We start from the raw sequence: 19,241 nt of genomic DNA, 5'->3' as shown, positions 1-19,241 counted from the left end.
CTGTAATTGTCGTCTGCACCGGTCTGCACTGCAACGAAAAAAAAAAAAAAAAAAAAAGTAAAATGATAGTGAAGTAGAAAATCTCCATGCATAAGTTCATTATATATTGTACTAGGCCACATCTTTGAACGATACACCTGATTAAGCAATGTGTTATATAAGAAAATAAGCAAATATTAAGGAGTGACGCGTTAAATGATTCTTGGTAAGTCAGTCTTGTATTAATTAAGAATATGGGACCAAGCTTATGATTTTTATAAGGAACACATTTCTGTAGGCGACAGAATTAAATACAAAGTAATACAGCTGTATTTTAAATTTACAAGTGTAGGGCTACTAGGGTAAAATCATTAGAAGTGCTTTACGGCAAATAAAATAAGTGAGTGCATATGAAAGGTGCCTCTATTAGATGCTATTTTCCACTGGCAATGTATTACTTCACAGTGTACAGAACCTGTACTTTGTTTGCAATTGGTGTTACTAGTATGAAACCTAACAAATGCTCAACTACCCTGCTTTGCGCGCTACTCACCATCACTGACGCGCCTGCTCCCTTCGGACGCATCCAGCGGTGTTGCGCATGCCCACCAACTTCGCCCTACCCCAACTCGGTTAGATGGAATTCATGCTTTTTCTAGACACCTAGCACAGGTTGGTTTGTTTTTTACTCTAGTATTTATGGTACACACCCGAAAGCCATATTTATACGCAAATCGTTAAAGAATTGTAATTTTTCAACAAGTATTTCTGGTGGCCCTCTTAGATTTTATTTATGTCAAGTGAGATGTCACCCAATGGAAACATTTTAATGGACAATAAGGAAATTAGTGAAAGAATTTTAATTTTTCAACAATTCTTTTAGTGGTGCGCCAAAATTAAAACTACGGAAATGGTACACTTATGTCTATTTTTTCGTGCATGTTGATATATTATACAGGTAAAATCTATTTTTTCCCCAAATTAAACTAATGTTTTTAAAAAAATAAGTATGAAGACAATTTACTGTAAATGAGCCAATAAAGCCAAACATAAATTCATGCAAGCCAAGTTTAGGCACCACACTCGAAGTAATTGTTCAAATATTATGTAGTAATTGTACATCTTTTACTATTTTCATCTTATTGTCTCGAAAAGATTTGCAATAGGTGACATGACATGAGCACAGTTAACATATATGAAATTCTAGGGGATACTATCGGTAATTGTCGAAAAATTTAATTCTTTCACGATTTCTATATACATTCAAATACCACTCATTCTAGCTTTGGAACTTCTCGTATAAATTAAAAGACAAATTCTGACCAAAGCATATATTAACAAATAAATAATAGCGTTATAGTTTCAGCAAATTAACTTTGCCTTCATCAGAGACATTATGAAATACAATTTCTAAGATTACAGCTTAAATACTTCTTAAAACGAGAGGTCATTCCACAAACCAATCAGATTCGTCCTTTCCTCTTTAACAATTTTTAATTAATACATATGCAACTTTTAATGATCAACTTTCACTTATGAGCTAAACTTTTAATTGGCACACCTGTGTATTCTTAATGAACAACTTTCACTTTTGAAAACATAAACTTTTAATTGTCTATCCGCTGTTCAATACACCTGTTTTTACCTCTTGTTTCTTCTCTGTTTTATCTAACATTTTCCTCCATACATCATATATATTTAGTCCGCTATTCCAATTCATAATTTTCTTGCTTCCTTCCCTTCGTATCCATTCTGCCTCTTTCCATTTTCTTGTAATGCTTCTTTTTTCCTTTTCCAGCCCTTCTACGCCTTTCCAGTCTATTTCATGTCCTGCCTCCTTCACATGTTTATATATAGTGTTACTATCTATCTTCAATCTAACGTCATCCTGTGCTGTTTAATCCTTTCTTGTAACCTCTTTCCTGTTTCTCCTATATAACTCATATCACATTCTTTGCATTTAATTCTATATACAACCCCTTCATCACTTATTTGAATCTCTGTTACCTTTCTTCTCCTCGTTCTCAACGCATCTAACATTCTTCTACTTCCTCTTCTGTATGTTCTTATTCCTCTTTTTCTCAATAAGTTTTTTTAAGACTTCCGTTTTTTCTCCTATGCTCTCTATCCCGAACCATCTTTTCTTTTCTTCTTCTCTATCTTCTCTCACTTCCTTCTGCCTTTTGCCCTCTTCTTTCTTGCTATTCTTCTTCAATCTATCCTCACTATATCCATTCTGGATTAATAAACTGTGAAATTGCTCTATGTCTTCTTTTCTCTTTCCATGTTTCTAATAAAGTTCCTTTTAGTTCCTTCATCTACATCACTTCTTCTATGGCAATAAACACCTGCTGAACATTCTTTTCTATACCATGTTGTTTCAAATTTCCTTCCTACTTTCCTTATTGTCATATCTAAAAAGTTTATTTTCCCCTCTTCCTCTAATTCTACCTCCAGGCTTATTCCTTTTTCTTTATCTTCTATCCTTCCCACAAATTGCTCAAACTGTCTCTTCGTTCCTTTCCAAATTACTAAGCAATCATTCACATACCTGCAAAACGTAATTAGTGTTTCGCCTCCTTCCTCTTTAACTTACTGTTCCCATTTATTCATCACAATTTCTGACAACACTGGGCTTAGTTTCAATCCTATACTTAGTCCTTCCTTTATTTTCACTAATTTTTCTCGTATTGCACACACACTGTTCTCCCATATCAGTTTTAATGTTTTTATCACTGTCTCTTTCTTCCATTTCCTTATTGTTCTATTCTTCATTTCTTCTTCCAATACCTTCAAAATATAATCCCTTCTTAAGCTGGGAAACATTGCTTTGACATCTACGCTAAACATCAGTGTTCTCTCATTTCTTCTTCCTACTTTCTCTATCATCCTCTTGACCTCTTCTATATTCTTAACTCTATTACTTGTTCTCCCCTTATTTCTTCTGTTATTATCTTTATTTCCTCTTCTAATGGTGAAAGATATTCTTTGTGCAATCCATTACTGCTCTCAACTTTACTTCTTTTTTGTGTATCTTCGGGAATCCTTTCATATCCGGAATTCTTCCTTTTTCGTCTAATAACTCTCTGAAGCCTGCCTTCTTCGCAGTAGTAGTAATGGAAGAAAAATGGTACAAAGAGAAATTAGAAGAATTATGCGACGAGACATACGAGGTGATAGGTTAGAGAAAGACGAAAGAAGAAGTAAAAGAGGAGATAATAAGGAATGCGAAGAAGGCAGGCTTCAGAAAGTTATTAGACGAAAAAGGAAGAATTCCGGATTTACTTAAAACACTCCAGTTATACAAAATAATCCTGAAACCTAGAATTATGTCGAATTCACTAAATTCAATGAATTTAATTGTATATACGCTCGTACACTCTTAAACACACCACTTCACTCGTACATTACACTGCAAAACAATGGAAATAGTAGAGTTGTGTCTATCCTCTCTTTTTAATTAATATTCCTTACTATTAGAAAGAAGAGAAGGCATTTTAGGAACTCAGTTTTTGTGCAATTAAAAATAACTTGTGAAATACTTCTTTTTTTGGAAATGTTCTCTCAATTAGTTTCAAAGCGGCTGACTAACATATCGAGCCCTTGTAAGAAGAAATTATAGTATGCTGGAATTGTTGCGCTCCAATGGGTTAATTTTTAGTCCATTCTCTGTGGCAATTAAAAAGCAATTCCTGTAGCTTTCTTAACTCCATGGAAAGACAACCAATATGCACTCACGCAACGGCAAATATATGGTACCATTTTTTCTATGAACCAGTAATACATGCAAAAACTTTACATTCCAAAATAAAACTATATACATTAACTTAATGGGTCACTTCAAAAAAGTGGGGGAGGGCCGCGGTGGCTCAGTGGTAGAGCGTTCACCTCTGGTGCATGGGGTCTCGGGTTCAAACCCTGCTCCCGCCAAGTGAACTTTGCGGTGGACAAACACCATTGCATGGGTTTCCTCGGGGTTCTCCCGTTTCTTCCCACTTTCTTCATTCCACCATTTCATTCATTTCTCATAATCACTGTCTCCTTTAGCCTAACAGGCATAATCGTGGGACGTAAAAAAGTGGGGGGAGGATCTGCCCCCCACCCTAATCGCCGCCCATGTTTACGGTTATAGGAAAAGTAAGAAATTTATCTAATATATTTTTGGGACATCGAATGTGAGCAGACTTTAAGGTCTATAAGTATATTCTAATATCAATATCGTTAATAAAGATAGGAAAACGAAATGAAATCATTCAGTTGTACACCCCAGGTTTATGCCCTGTAAGTTAAAGGAGACGGATGGTTAAAGAAAATAAACCGTTATGAAAGAATTGTTGGAATGTGAGTGTGAGATGAAATAAGAGAACTCCAAGAAAAATCACGTATACCTTGCTGTTTATCAAAAACTCGCATAGTCAGAGATCGAAACAAAGACTACTCATATTAGATGTGAGCGCTGTACAACTAAGCCGTCCTGCCCCCACCATTAAAGATAATACATATTGGAATATAGAAGCTGTTTTACATATAATGTCAACTATAAGACGTAGCGTTCATCTTTCCAAAATGTTTATTCCCTTGTTAATGTTTCAGTCCAAAATGGCCTTGCAGACCTTGGGTGAACAAAGATCTCGAGTTCGATTCCCGGAGGAGAACCTTGTAATTTGAATCCATTATGGTGGTTCGGATTCCACTTAAGCTGTAGGTCCACGTCCCATATAGCCTCAGTGCTGAAAAGGGACGCTAAACTAATCAACCAAAACAATGGTGTTCTGGTAGAATCTAAAACGTACTGGTACACAAATATATTTTCAACTGTTTTAGCATATGGATAACTAACGCTGTTGTGTCAGGTTGTCTAAAAAGTATTGAACCTCTGAGGGTTAAAAGAAGGAATATATGCTATTGTGATTAGAAAATAACATTATGAAACACATATGTATGATTTTGTTCGATGATCTTCTGCCATTTTTCGGCAACATCCATAATCCTGTTGCTATAGAACTTCCGTGGTTTTTGGTTTAAATAGAATAAAAATAAATAAAGTGGCACGTGTTTATCAGAGGATTGTTAAAACTAACTTAACATAATTCAGCGAGATCCTCAGAGACCAAAACAAATGGTATTCTGACGCTGCCAGACCCATGCTATACGGTGGATGCACTAAAACCTCCCAGCCATGTTCTTTCAATTTCTGACGGGTCGTTAAAAGACGTATACGGTCTGGCATTGTCAGCGAGGTCACGTCACATCAGTGTGTTTCTTTTGACTTGCTAGATGCACCCGCGCTAATTGTCGACAATACAGGTCCGAATTTATCGTTCTGCTTGGTAGCAGCAGCTCGTAATGAATGATGCTCTTTCAATCTCATTAAACGTACAGCATACCCTTCCTGGGCGTCAGTGTGGGATTTGCTACTGTGGAACTTCTCCTTGCTTTGCCACGATCTTTCTAGCACATTGTTGACGTAGGTTATCCATTTTCACTACTCGTGATCAGCTGCTTCAGAAATAGGTCGAGTTCGTTATGCTTCAGTAGAGATTCGCAGATAGAAATTAGATTGAATAAATTGTTTTTGAGTCAAATCATGTGATACCCAAACGTGTGGCTTCTTTTTGTAGCAAGCTTTCTCCAAATGGATTAACACAGTTTGGTGATGATGTTTTTAGGTCATTGGCGACGTCATAATTGCTTACATGTCAGTCTTGCTCGACTTTTGCCAGAATATCATCCATTTGAACATCGAAATTTCCAGAATGAAAGCGACTGAATAATTTCTTGCTGCTGCCTTTGATAATATATGTTGCCCATAAACAACACAAAATTTCTTTCCGAGCCAGTGCAGCATTTGCGCGTTTACCGAAATAAAATTGTAAAATATAGCTCAGGTTTGCGACAAGTTCAGTCATTTTCACGGCGCAATACTTTACATCTGATTATAAGGATTGCAATTCTTTTGGCAAATCTACTATCTTAAACTGTCAGCTGTCAAATGACGTTAGACTTGACACGCTGCGATTTGTACTTGAGACTTAGAACACTGATGCCATCGTGTACACAAAGGTTACCTATTTTTTTTTAGACTACCTGATATTAAGTTTTCACCTAATGATCTTGAAAATAATATGTCGTTTTTAGTTTAAGGAGTAATGGTACAATTTTCTTTAATTTTATTCGCTTGATGTGTTGATAACAATGTTGACTACTGAATATTTCTTATTTTACAGACTATATTTATTGGGAACAATGATACACATTCCATTGTTGTATGTTTCTCAGCTGCTTGGGTTGACACTGTGTGTTCATGGTTATGGAACACCATGCGATGTCTTTACTACGCTGACTCGCCGAGTTGAAAAGGAAGGATTTCATCGGTATGTAATTAGTATAACATATATAAAGGTAACCAAGAAAGTTCTGTCACTTTTTCACCCATTACCTTCGAACATCGATATGTCACGTAAGGCGTACATGAAAGATCAAAAATAGTTCCCAACAACAGCGACGACCTTCTCCCAACGTTCTGGAAGACCATGGATTCCATCGCGGTAGAACTTGGTGGGCCGTGAAGCGAAGAAGGTATCAAGTGCATTTTGCACTTGTACTAGGGATTTGAACTGATTGTCCTCTAAGGTGATTGTCCAAGGAATGGAACAGGTGATAATCAGACAGTGCAATGTCCGGAGAGAATGGCGAATGCAATAGTGTTTCCCATCCAATGCGTAGAATGGTGTCCCGGGTCATCCTAGCCACGTGGGGCTTAGCGTTGTCCTGTAACAGGAGGACCCCCTTGCGATTCAGAAGTGCTGGCTCCAGTTTTGAGTTTTTCTTGAACACGGCTCAACTGCTGACAGTATACAGTTGCATTGATGCTCTGACCAACTGGTAGCAGTTCCCAATGCACGATGCCACGAGTAGTCCACCAAACGCACAGGAGGACCTTCTAGTGCAGTGCTGGTTCGGCTGTTTTGGAACCGGTTCACGGGGTGCTAACTAACGATGACGGCGCCGTGGAGCTTCATACAGGACCCACTTCCCATCACATGTCAACACCCTGTCCAGAAATGGCTCCTTCCTCAGAAGAGACCGCAAAGAAACACAGATGTGTTCTCGCGTTTCCTTCTGGTCCGGAGTGAAATCATGGACCCAACTTCTAGTGTTTCCCAAGTTGATGGAGGTGCTGCCGAATGGTTTCTCCACTCATACTGAATAATAGTCCCAGTTCCTCACATATCTGACCACTGTTCGCCTCAATTGCTGCCTGAAGATCTTCATTTTGTACATGTGTTAGTCTTCCGGCACGTGGTGCGTCTTCGAGTGTTTTGTCACCGTCCTTAAACTTGTTAAACCACCGCTGCATTGTCCGTGTAGTCATGACATCCTTACCAAAGGCCTGGCATAACTTCCGTCCCGCTGCAGCGGCGATTGACCCCAGTTCGAACTCGTACAGCTTACACACTCTTGTGATGCTCTTTGGAGGTCCAATGTTCACTCTGTTCTTACGCAAGTTCACGGTGTAACTGAACTGTCACAACCAGGTAGTATGTTGGATATACCCACACGAACAACTGATCTTCGCCTATCACCATTCACATTCAACTCACGGTTGAGGGCCAATTGAACACAGATCTCCACAAAAAGCGACAGAACTTTCTTGGTTATCTTTATATATTTTTAATATTTATAACTATGTTCTGGGAGGATAAATGTTTGTAGATAATCATCCGCAGTATTTCAAAGAAACCAAGTAATGACACATATAAATGTAACATGCTTTTGAATGTAGCTCTCTGCATGTTGGTACGGAGCGCAAGGTTATAAAAATAGTGTTTTGTTCTATATGTTGGTATCTGGTGATATTTTTCACTGTATTTACACGAACAACAAGAAACAGTGCATAGCATACACAACGAAAAGAAGTTTGGTTTTGTTTTTATTAAATCAAACATGTTAACAAGCTAAATTTTACCGAGCCATGGCTGAAATATAGCGTTTTACCTCAGTTACGTGAAATATATTTTAAGATAAATGAATATTTGGAAATTTAAAATATTGAAGTTTTTAGATTTGTCGAGGAGAGGTAATTTCGTTTCATTTCGTCGTCTTGGGTGCGCGGTGGCTTAGTGATAGAGCGTTTACTTCTGGTACATGGGGTCGCTGGTTCGATCCCAATCTGCACCAAGTGAGCTTTATGGTGAACAAGCACTATGTGTGTGGGTTTTCTCGGGGTTCTCCCATTTGCCCCACTTCCTTCGTTCCACTGTTATCATCCTTTTCATAATCACCGTCTACCTTAGCTTCGGTGTGTAATCGTGGGACGTTCTCAGTAGCACTGTGGTGGGTAGCTTATCAACCAAGGATGATATTTATTAGCTGTTTGAATTATTCGAATAATTTATTTTGTGTTATTTGAATATTGATTTTCTTTTTGAATTTTGTTCGAATAACGAATAATCGAAGAATCAGTACCCGAACTTTAACAGTATAATTACTCCCACAGACATAATGGTATATTCTCTTGAGACGCTGAACCAATTGCTACAATCCATTTGTCACTGTCGATTACCGTTTTTGTTCTGTGTCGATCAATGTTAAAACCGGAAACTGTTAATCTCGAACACTTCCAATTTGAATGGAGGGCTGACGGAATTGTCGCTATCTATTACTGTTTTTGTTCTAAGCTGAAAAACGTTGAAACCGGAAATGGCTAACTTCAACAACTTCCGGTTTGAATAGTAAGTTAACAGAGGAGATGGAAACTATTCTTGGGACGCTGAATTTTTGAGATTGTAAAAGACCGCTTCTTGATATTTCTCACCGTTTTTGCTCCGATATCTATCAATAGACAGACGGGCGGACATTACTGTTTTATAAGACTTTCGACACTTGTATGGTATGGAAGTCTAAAAAGCATTCAGCTTAAACATTTTTAATATTCTGCGAGAATATAATAGCGAATATCATTTTAAAGTAATAGTGTATCATTCGACTATTTATTCTACAATGTAGGAAATTTGCATCTATTCTTAGTGCGCGAATTGCAGACTGAGCTGTCTGGATAGCTAAGAGCAAGCAAAAAGAGATAGATCGCAAAACTTGGTTATTGCTAGTATACTTTGAGTATAGTGTACAGGCCTTCATTTAATTATCAATAAACTTAATCCTTTTTCCTAACCAACTTTACTGGAAAAAGTCAGTAGATTAATAGATGGAATAGATTAATAAGTGGATGAAACATCGGTACAAGAAACATACATGAGATACAGGTAAATAATATTATATATATATTTAAAAAAAATATTTATTATGAATTTTCACGCACTGTTTTATATTAAAAAAGAGCAAATATTGGTATTACTTGTGTAGTGCGTCTTGGGGGTATTATTTTTCTACAATTTTTCGCAGACATCACAGTTTGCTTATTCATGTAGTCCTAATCGGCTGTTTCAACATAGAGAGACCCCTTATGATCATCTATATTCTTTAGTGTACAGTTATCAATCTTAAGAATAGGAAAAAAGGCAAACATATAAACTAAATTTCGACCTTAAATGCTGAAGTTAACAAAGTTAAACTTTTCCACGAACGTAAGAGAGAAAATGGTTCAAGAAGTAACCGGAGATTAGGACTACATGAAGAAGCAAATGGTGAGATTTGCGAAATGTTATAGAAAAATAATACCCCAAGACTCACCGCAAAGGTAACAATATATTTGCTTCCTTTTTATATATATAAAAATTAAGCTATTTTATTTTTATAGTAAAAATGAAGGTTTTCTTCGTGGACTGCTTAATTTTAATTCCCCGTTTCTTGCGGATTCAAACCTTAATAAAAATTAAATATTTCGTATGTACACATTCAAAAACAGCTATCAATTTAAACAATCTGGAGAATATTAAAATTTGAACTTCTTAAAAATTTAATTCCTACTATTTTTTCCTTGCTTTGCCTTTCATTATTACACTTATTTGTAATGCCAAAAGTATTCAGTATTTCATGTAAAGAATAAAAGAAATAACTAAATATAGTAATATTTTCGTTCACTAGTGAAATTGCGATACAAAACTTATAAATTGCGATACAAAACTTAATTTGCCAAAATCCGAACTAAAAATAAAATTAATAAAATAAAATAAATAAATAAAATAAAATAAATAAATAAAATAAAATAAATAAATAAAATAAAATAAACGCTGATAAAAATGAAAGTCATTATGTTTGTGACTTCGTACCTCTTGAACCACCAGCCCAATCTCGATGAAAGGGGAGGCGGAAATATATATATACAGGGTGTTTCAAAACAACACCGACAACGTTTGGGAGGTGATTCTTGACACCAAGATAAGACAAAAGCTATAGACCAACCTGGGTGTACAAATGATTCGTTTCGGAGTTATAGCCTGCCGAAAATATGAAAAAATGAACTTCAAAGGTCCATAGCTCCAATACTAAGGGACCTACCGTAGTCGGGTCAAGACTTCACTTAGGAACTAATATGTAGGCTATCTAAAAAATACATGTTTCAGAATCCTAAGGCACTCACGCAACAATTTTTATAGAGGGAGTTTGGCTACGGGCATATAATTTGAAGTACTCACCAACTACCTCCATAAAAATGGTTACGTAAGTACCTTAGGATTCTGAAACATGGATATTTGGATAGGGCACATACTAGTTCTTCAGTGAAGTTTTGACCCGACTACGGGTAGGTCTTATAGTATTGGAGCTTATTTTTTCATGTTTTCGGCAGCCTATAACTCCGAAAGGAAGCATTTGTGCAACCAGGTTGGTCTATACTTTTTGTCTTATCTTGATGTCAGGAATCACCTCCCAAACATTGTCGGTGTTGTCTTGAAACACCCTGTATATATAAAAATAAATAAAACTTAATAACTCTTGAACCACGCCACCGATGTCGATCACATTTGCTACATAGATGAGGTTCGGGCTTGCGATGATTTTTATCGTTGCACTTTGACGCTGCAACTTAGGGGAAGTGAGGGGGAAATACTTAAAAATAATCAAAAGTGACCGATATTAATGTCGAATCCATAGTTTTGTGGGCCGCTAAGACGAACAGTGACACTTCCGATGCAGTTTAAATCCAAATTCACCCCGTTATGTCCAAAATGAAACTTATTCTCCCCGTGCAAAGAACGGGTATTCTGCTAGTATTTGACAGTAATGTGTCGTATGCGAACTATTTCAAACCATATCAATTAGTCTTGTTATAATACCAAACTCTGTACAATGCTATAAATAGGACTTTTTTTTTATCATTTTAGATTGTTTTAATTAATGAAGCGGGAATAACATTTTGGGTGCATATACTTACAGTTAGTGATGATAATTTATACGTCATTATTTTTAAATTCTTTTATTTTCTAGGGATCTCCACTCAGAAGTTGAAATCGTAGTGAGTCACTCGTCTCCTTGGGAAGACTGTGTACTTCTAGCGCAGGAAACAATGCCCAGCGGACTGTATGTGGACCCTGACCAGCTATTCAACCTTCGCCAGGCTGGGAGTATACAAGCTTTTACGCCAGATGTTGTTGATATTGAAAAGCCTGAACACATATCTAAAAGTCACACAGTTTATATCTATTCCAAATTAAACAAAACAGAAAACTTATTTGCAGCGTCCATGTTGTTACCATTTCACGTGAGATACCATAAACCTGTGATACATCATTCCTTAAACGATGGATATGCCCGTGTGTCTCTGGGCCTACCACAATTGTACTTAAAGTGCAATGACGACAGTTTGGACGAACATTGCGGGAGGCATTTTGTGTCTGCTCCTTGCAGCGTAGTACAGCATGAAAAGTGTAAATGGATTAAACTTCCTTTTAAAAGTGTAAGTTGAAATTTATTGTATATTTAATCAGTTTGAAAAACGTTTACAGAACGAGTATATGAGAAGAATCGAACAGAAGGCATCGAAGATAAAATATAGTACCGCGAAACCTCCCTCCATAACACGGAGAGTTGTTTTCTTTTTTGTCCCGGCAAAAATATATATATTATTACAGGACAGACACCTTCCTTTTACGGGCAAGCACAGCGTTCTTTTCTTCTTGACTTTCTACAGTCTGCGGCAGAACAAACAGTACCAAAATCACATCGTTACATTTATTTATTTGTTTGTTGTACAACATAATAAAACATAAGAAATTTTGTCAAATAGATGTCAATTAAATGTTAGGCTATATTGTAAATTTAAGAGAAATCTTGCATGTACATCATGTATTCAAAATATTGACCATTACGTAGCACACATTTTTCATAGCGGTTCTGTAGATCGATGAACATGTTAGTGAATATAAATTGCTGGAACGAAAGAAAGAAAAAACGAATCTTCTCTCTTAACTCCGGTATAATGGTAGGGGATATCTGTTCGGAGAATGGTTTTTTTCATCATACCCCATATGCAGATATCTGGAGTGGTGAGGTCAGGAGAGTGGGAAGGATATGGAAAATCCGCTCTACGGGAAATCAAGCGATGTCCAAACTCTCGTAGGCAGAAGGGCAAGTTACTCACTTGCAGTGTAGGGAATAGCCTGTCTTGCTGCACCCATTGTTGTAACGACAGAGTTTTGGTGTGGCTTAAACCGCAGAAATTATGCAAGAATGGGTCAAAAATCAATTGTCTGTATCGTTACTGATTCTCAGTTTGCGTTCCTGGTTCACATGTTTCAAGAAATATGGGACCAATATTCCATGACCGGAGACTGTACACTGTGGTCATGGACTGTGCAGTGGTTTTAGAAACCCGAGAAAAAAAAGTTATTTGTCGATTGATGTAGCGTTCAAGGTACGCCAGTGAACCATATGTCGCTGATGAAATCTTCACCATAACATGCCATAGCTAACACTTCAGAACAATACAGTAGACGTGCGCGCTCATTTCCTGCAGTGAGATGCTTTCCACACCGTGTGAGCGAAAATAGTGCTCGACAATAAACACCTTCTCCTCTGTTGTGAGTAACATTATCTTCGCGCCAACTGCTTACTGCGCTAGTCCACACACAACTGAGCATACATGTGGCGCCCACAGCTCATATCACATTGCACCTGCGCGCCATCCATACGCGTATCCTGCGCGCGAATCTCACTATTGTTTGTTTTGCCGCACACTGTAGTAACCTGTTCATAACTGATAGATTATTATTCTAGGTCACTCGTATTAAACAGAGTAAATACTCGTACTTTCTGCAATTTGAAAATAAATTTACAATACAGAACAGTGCACAAAAAAAGTCTCCTCTCCACAAAATGTACTGTCATAAGTCATTTGACCACCATCACCAAACAAAACAGTCGCAAGCTAAACCTCAAATTATATTCTGTCACACAATTGCTTTCTGGTGGAAATGTCAGTAAATCTTCACTGACTTTAAACAGTCGTGAAGAGTCAGTCTCATGGCCAAGAATTCTATGGGGAACTTATTCCTTATCTTCACAAATTTACTTCTCTTTTCCTTGGGGCTTTTGGGGAGGGGGCACGGTGGCTCAGTAGTAGAGCGTATACCTCTGGGGCGTGGGGTCCCTGATTCGATCCCCAACCAAGTTTGTGTGGACAACATCGTGTCCGAGTTTTCTCGAGATACGCCCGTTTCCTTCCAGATTTTCATTCAACCACTTCTTCTATCATTATTCACTTGCCTCAATCATCGTCTCCCTTAGCATAAAGGGCGTTGAACTGAAAGACTTCAAAGACCATTGGGGCTTGCATATTTTCCTCCAACTTCAAAGATATAGGAACAAATGTCTGTAATTTTACGATAAAACTTCAACGAAGAATATTTCATTTGTTAAAAAGAATCCTCCCTCCCTCTTCCATAAATCGAAAAGAGTACAGTATTTCGATGTTATTTACATCTAGAACTAAAGCACTTATGTTTACTGCAAATAATTACTACATTAGCTATGTTGAGTCTAAATTTGTATTACCTCTGTCCAGAACATCTTACTTACAGCCAAGTAATCATGACCTATCGGTGTCCGTTATTCAAAGGTTTCACTGTATGTATGATGGAGTAACGAAGAAAAAAATGTATCGTTGGATTGGCAGGATTTAGAACCCCGATTACTTGAAAGGCGCATGATCTAATAATTGAGGTTCCAGCGACATGCCCAGTTTTCTGTATTTTGGACGCTTTAATCCTTAAACTCAGCTAATAAATAAACTGGTCGTGTCGCTAGTATTGTAATTAATGTAAGACAATAATATTAATAGGTACTCTTAATGCTTGCGATGTGTCGTTACTAAGGCAGATCACAAATACTGCCATAAACAATTACAATATGCCCATCTTCATTCATTTATTAGCACAATCTTCTATATACTTACCATTAGATTTATTTCTTGAATATATTAGTATAATTAAACTGTTTTAGCTAAACAAGAGTCATTTGACAGTAGATATTTGCAATTACGTGATAAATATTTAAACAATATATTATAGTATTCCATTAAAATACTTTTACAGTCGTTGAATTGGCGAAAATGGTTTTTCCTTTTCTATTGCTAGGTTTCATCATAAACTATTGCAGTTCTAGACAGTAAGCTAATCTTGACAAATATCGTTTTCTGTTTTCGTAAATTATTATAAATACTAGCTGAACCTGCGCTGTCTACTCGGCGCATCGTTCCGTTATGACCATAAATCTTCCAACTGTGAATATCTCCTTACTAAACAAGTAAAGGAAAGGAGACTCACAAAGGAAGTGAATTGCGGTAGATATTGGAGTCAGTTTGTAGCAAATTTGTAGAAGTAACACGATATCAAGGGATTTTTTCCCTAATAAATCCATATCCGATCGAGTACGCCTCATTGCGTCTCTTGAGGCCTTTGAAGTTACCAGCATGCAATAGGTTTTGCCATTCAGCGTTAAGCAAAGCGCCTGCAATGTACGTCGACCCGCCACACATAACTTCTCTGCTGGTTGCCTAACACCGTAGTTTCGGCCTGCAACAATGTTAATCTTATGGGCTCAAAACGGCTCCTAAAATGTTGAACAGAACAATAACGACACGGTTTTTGAAAATTTAAATGAGAACTGGACAATCTATACAAAATTTGGGATCGACCAGTGAAAACGGCATGTTTCTAGCACTTGTGATTTTCGAGATTTTATTGTCGAAAGGATTGGAGACAAACATATAAACCTAGCATTTTAACATATGGACTAGCTAAACCTGCGCTCTCTACACAGCGCATCATTCGCATATGAGCATAAATTTCCTTCTCATTCCTCACAACATCTGTACATGTCCCTTTACAGACACAAGTGAAAGAAGTCTCGATTAATTAAAAAAAAAAAAAAAAAAAAAGCTCGGCAAGGGGTCATAAAGGAGAGATTTTTTCGATTATTTTTTCTCAACATCTCGCACCGTTTGCAAGATTTGAGCCTACTTCCGGTTGGAGTTTCTAATTCATGTATGATCAGTGTTTTATTTCTTCTTGCATGCAGTATGTAATAAGCAAATACACTACATACACAATTAATTATGTCAGTGATATATATGATGTTCATTGGGCAAAACACTCCAACAGTAAAGATTCAACTTAGAGTGGAGATATAGTTATCCTTCGTTTTCCAGTAACATTTGGCCATGAAACAAACGCCTGAGAGGTATGCAACCCTCGTATACAGTTATGTGATGTTGGAATGTATAATGCGTATAGGATATTAATAGGTACTCTTAATGGGCGTATGCTTTACTTTTTTTTTCTAATTTTAACACATCCAGTGTACCCCTAAAAATGTAATAAAGAAATAATGGCCATGTTTTTTTAAATATTCAATTAGAACTGGACAATCTACACAAAATTTGCAATCGATCAGTGAAAATAACACCTTTATAGAGCCTGTAGTTTCCGAGATCTCATTGTCGAAAGGGTTGGTCACAAATATATAAACGTCCACAAATGTATAGTTTAAAAGAACTCCGAAGATGACAGCAGAATTCATGTGCATTGATTTTGGAAAAGGCTAATTAAAATACAAAGGCTTTGAACAATAATTTAAAAAATAAACTTTGTGAAAAAGGTCTATTTAAGTAATTTATTGAAAGTACACACATATATAAAACATTTGTCTCCATTGAACGTGAAATCACAAATAACCGTAAATCAAAGATTCGAAATTTAAAGTTATAGGTTGTTGCTCAGGCGCTTTTGCTGGTATTGTAGCATTTTAATAGATAGAGAAGTCAGTTTATCTTCTTGAATAAATACGTGATAAAACTTTTTGAATATGTATGGCTTGATTGTAAGATTTTGTTTAAAAAAAAAAAAAAAGTCCTTCGTTTCGCCGTTATCAATAGAAATAATAATAATAATTCCGTTCCATGCTACAAATTGACCCTTGTTTGCGCAAAATTTCTTCCAAGAGATATTTCCACTGATTTTGTAAATGTCCGTAACGCTTTACACTTGATAATGAGCTAATAACGTCTAGATAGAAACATTTCTTCCTATCAGTTAATAAGGTATTGTACTATATTTTATCTTTTATTTACATAATATTTAATGTTGAAGTCATTAATTTGGTAAGCGACACGATAAATGCTATATAGCAAGAATTAATACAGTATCTATGTTCTTTCCGGGAGGATAGCGGTTAGGTTTTGAAATTGTTTTCTTTATCAGGGGCAATCGTCAACAAGCGTTTCAACATCCTCTCTGTATGTTCTTTTCTACGTAACGTTTGAAAAAGATAGAGTTTGATAATTTTCTGTATTCTAATTGGGGTCATGGATGATCAGTGTAAAGCGTTCATCTCTGGTGCGCGGGGTCCCTGGTTCGATCCCAACTCGCCTGATGTGGGCTTTGTGGTGTACGAACACAGTGTGCGTGTGTTTTCTCGGAAATTTTCCCGTCTTTCTCATAATGTTTCCTTTAGCCTACATGGCACAACCGTGGGATTTAAGACAAACATTTTGTATATCTTAATAGCGATTTTATTTTCTCAGATCGAACTGTTCGTTCACAGTAAAGTAAATATCAAACATACCTGTACTTTTTTTTTTTTTTTTTTTTTTGCCACACATCGAATTACAGCTAATGATAATTTTTCCACAGTAATTAATTTCACAAGTTTAAACATTTCGTCATGATAGTAGTCTGTTTTTTAGTGATGTAAAATTGTGAAATTTAAACTAGAGAAAATTGTGAAGTTTAAACAACTAAGTTGTTGTCTTTGGAATTTGTCCTATCGGAAATCTTACGAGCTATAATGCTTCTATTTTCTATCATAAAAGCTCAATGGAAACTGTAGAACAACGACAGCATTTCAGTCATGTGGGAAGTTCTTGATGTGCCTCCTGTAATGTTTTAAACCATTTATTCACTGAAGTCTGATAATCTTTGAATCTTCGTTTTCGGTTCCATGTACGAGCATTAAAGTCACTTAAAAAGAAAGTTGGTACAATAACTTACACCGTTGTGTTATATGTCATTTAAACCACATTCAATTTATAGTCGACATTTATATTTTACATGTTACATTTACATTAAACGTCCAATGCTTTCGCTACCCACTAGCAAGAGACTGTCACATTATTGTATCTACAATTTACATTAATTCCTAGAAAATGATAGAGAGGAACAAAAGTTGTCTTGGCTCATCAGTGTTTCAAATGCGTTGTAAGTAAACCTTCAAAATGAAATGAAATGAAATCTTTAGGTTTAACATCCCAGGGAGACTATGATTAAGACAAGTGAATGATAATGGAAGAATTGGTGGAATAAAACGAGTTCCCTTCCCCGAGAAAACCCACGGCCACGATGTTGTCCACCACAAACTAACTTGTTCGAGGATCGAACCAGAGACCCTACAGTCTTGTAAGTGTATAAAGTCTAATGTTATAATAGTAAAATCATCCTTAAGCACCTCGCATTTCCAAATAATCAATTTTTAAGTGTAATAATTGGGATTTACATGTATTTAAAAAAGGTTTTCTATACGATGATTAATACTGTATATATTAAAATAGTTGCTGCCTTACAACCTAGCAAGCAAAATCTAAACTTTGCCATAAACTAGTTCTGCTGCATTCTTTTTAACGCTCTGCACAACTTAAAATTATAAACTTTTGTCATCGTAAAGCATGGAAACTATTATGTGTATTATTTCTTTTTTCAGAATTCTCCAAGCATTAGGCTGTCCGTACCTGTGGGGAATGCTGACCACTACCAGCTGGTTACCACTATTACATTATTAGTCTCTTTTGGAAGTTGTATATATTTGTTAGTGACATTGAGAAAAGTGTAATTAAAGAAAATTAACCATACAATTTGTACTTTTATTTTAGTATTGTAATTATCTGCTGTATAAAAGATATTGGTTTTTCTCATTGCATTACGGATACACAATTAGATATAAACTTAATGTTTCAGTGCTTTAGTATTTATAAACAAAACAAAAACCCTGAGGTTTGAAATATTCCACATTTCAATAACACTCAAAGAAAAACTGTAGCATCAATTTCTGCAGTCGGTTATATCAAAAAATTAGGAAATAAAAGGCCCTACGTAGAAATACGTAAGATTATTCCTTGATATCCCAACAGATGGCGTTGCAGAGGATATATACCTGGATCAGTACCGTGTGATACAATAGCAGTAACGTCGAGTGAAGACTGTCCAGTACGGGACTAGTACATCAAGATGAGGAAAGCAAAAGACGTGTCGGAGTGAAGAAAAGAAAGAAAAAAAATATTGTGGTTTCGACTTGGATATGGTCACACAGTGAGTGAAGCTGCCGTATTTGTAGTGTATGGATGCGCATTGTTCAGTGGGTCAACAAGGAATGGTGTAGTACTGGCGGCAATGAAACAGCTTGAGAACTGTTTAAAAAAAGATCCTCGCCCGGAGGGACCAAAGACGAGTGGCACTCCTTCGGGATGAGAATCTGTTTCAAAGCAGGAAGCCCTCCCAACTCAACCCATATTCGAGGGACCACTGTGACAAGAACTTCATGTTATGGACATATGGAGTGTGGCACCTCGAAAGTGGCCTTTGTTGACAGCGACACAAAGTTGTCCGTCTTCAATGTGCCAGACAACACCGAAATGACTGACGGAGTATAGTGTGATCTGATGAATCACGATTTTGCCTCCTTTCCAACAATACAAGGCGTCGAGTGCATTGATGGTCAAATGAATCATTCCATTCACAGTATGTAGTTCTGTGATTTTTTTTGGGGGGGGGGGGTTCTTACCACGCATTGCACCTACTCAAGTGATAGTGAGC

At 36.6% G+C, this 19,241-nt stretch overlaps 1 protein-coding gene across 1 annotated transcript; it reads left to right on the top strand.

The window, feature by feature from the left end:
• Positions 1-16: 16 nt before the first annotated feature.
• Positions 17-18,283, top strand: PIG-X (Phosphatidylinositol glycan anchor biosynthesis class X). Its single transcript, XM_081750933.1, has 4 exons — positions 17-205; positions 6,207-6,353; positions 11,368-11,836; positions 18,133-18,283. Exons 2-4 carry the CDS (start codon positions 6,226-6,228, stop codon positions 18,259-18,261), a joined length of 726 nt encoding a protein of 241 aa, XP_081607059.1. The 5' UTR covers positions 17-205; positions 6,207-6,225; the 3' UTR covers positions 18,262-18,283.
• The last annotated feature ends 958 nt before the right edge of the window (positions 18,284-19,241 follow it).

The sequence above is a fragment of the Thermobia domestica genome, chromosome 3, assembly GCF_964235325.1.
Source record: "Thermobia domestica chromosome 3, izTheDome1.hap1.1, whole genome shotgun sequence".
In the NCBI taxonomy this organism is placed as follows: domain Eukaryota; kingdom Metazoa; phylum Arthropoda; class Insecta; order Zygentoma; family Lepismatidae; genus Thermobia; species Thermobia domestica.
Note: the sequence above shows the minus strand (reverse complement) of the source record. Positions and strands in the feature narration are given on the sequence as shown.

Bases quoted from the DNA above. Each gene is read 5' to 3' on its own strand.
- PIG-X (XM_081750933.1), top strand. From the start codon at position 6,226: ATGATACACATTCCATTGTTGTATGTTTCTCAGCTGCTTGGGTTGACA. The intron at 6,354-11,367 runs GTATGTAATTAG...TTTATTTTCTAG, and splicing joins GAAAAGGAAGGATTTCATCG to GGATCTCCACTCAGAAGTTG. The intron at 11,837-18,132 runs GTAAGTTGAAAT...TTCTTTTTTCAG, and splicing joins TTAAACTTCCTTTTAAAAGT to AATTCTCCAAGCATTAGGCT.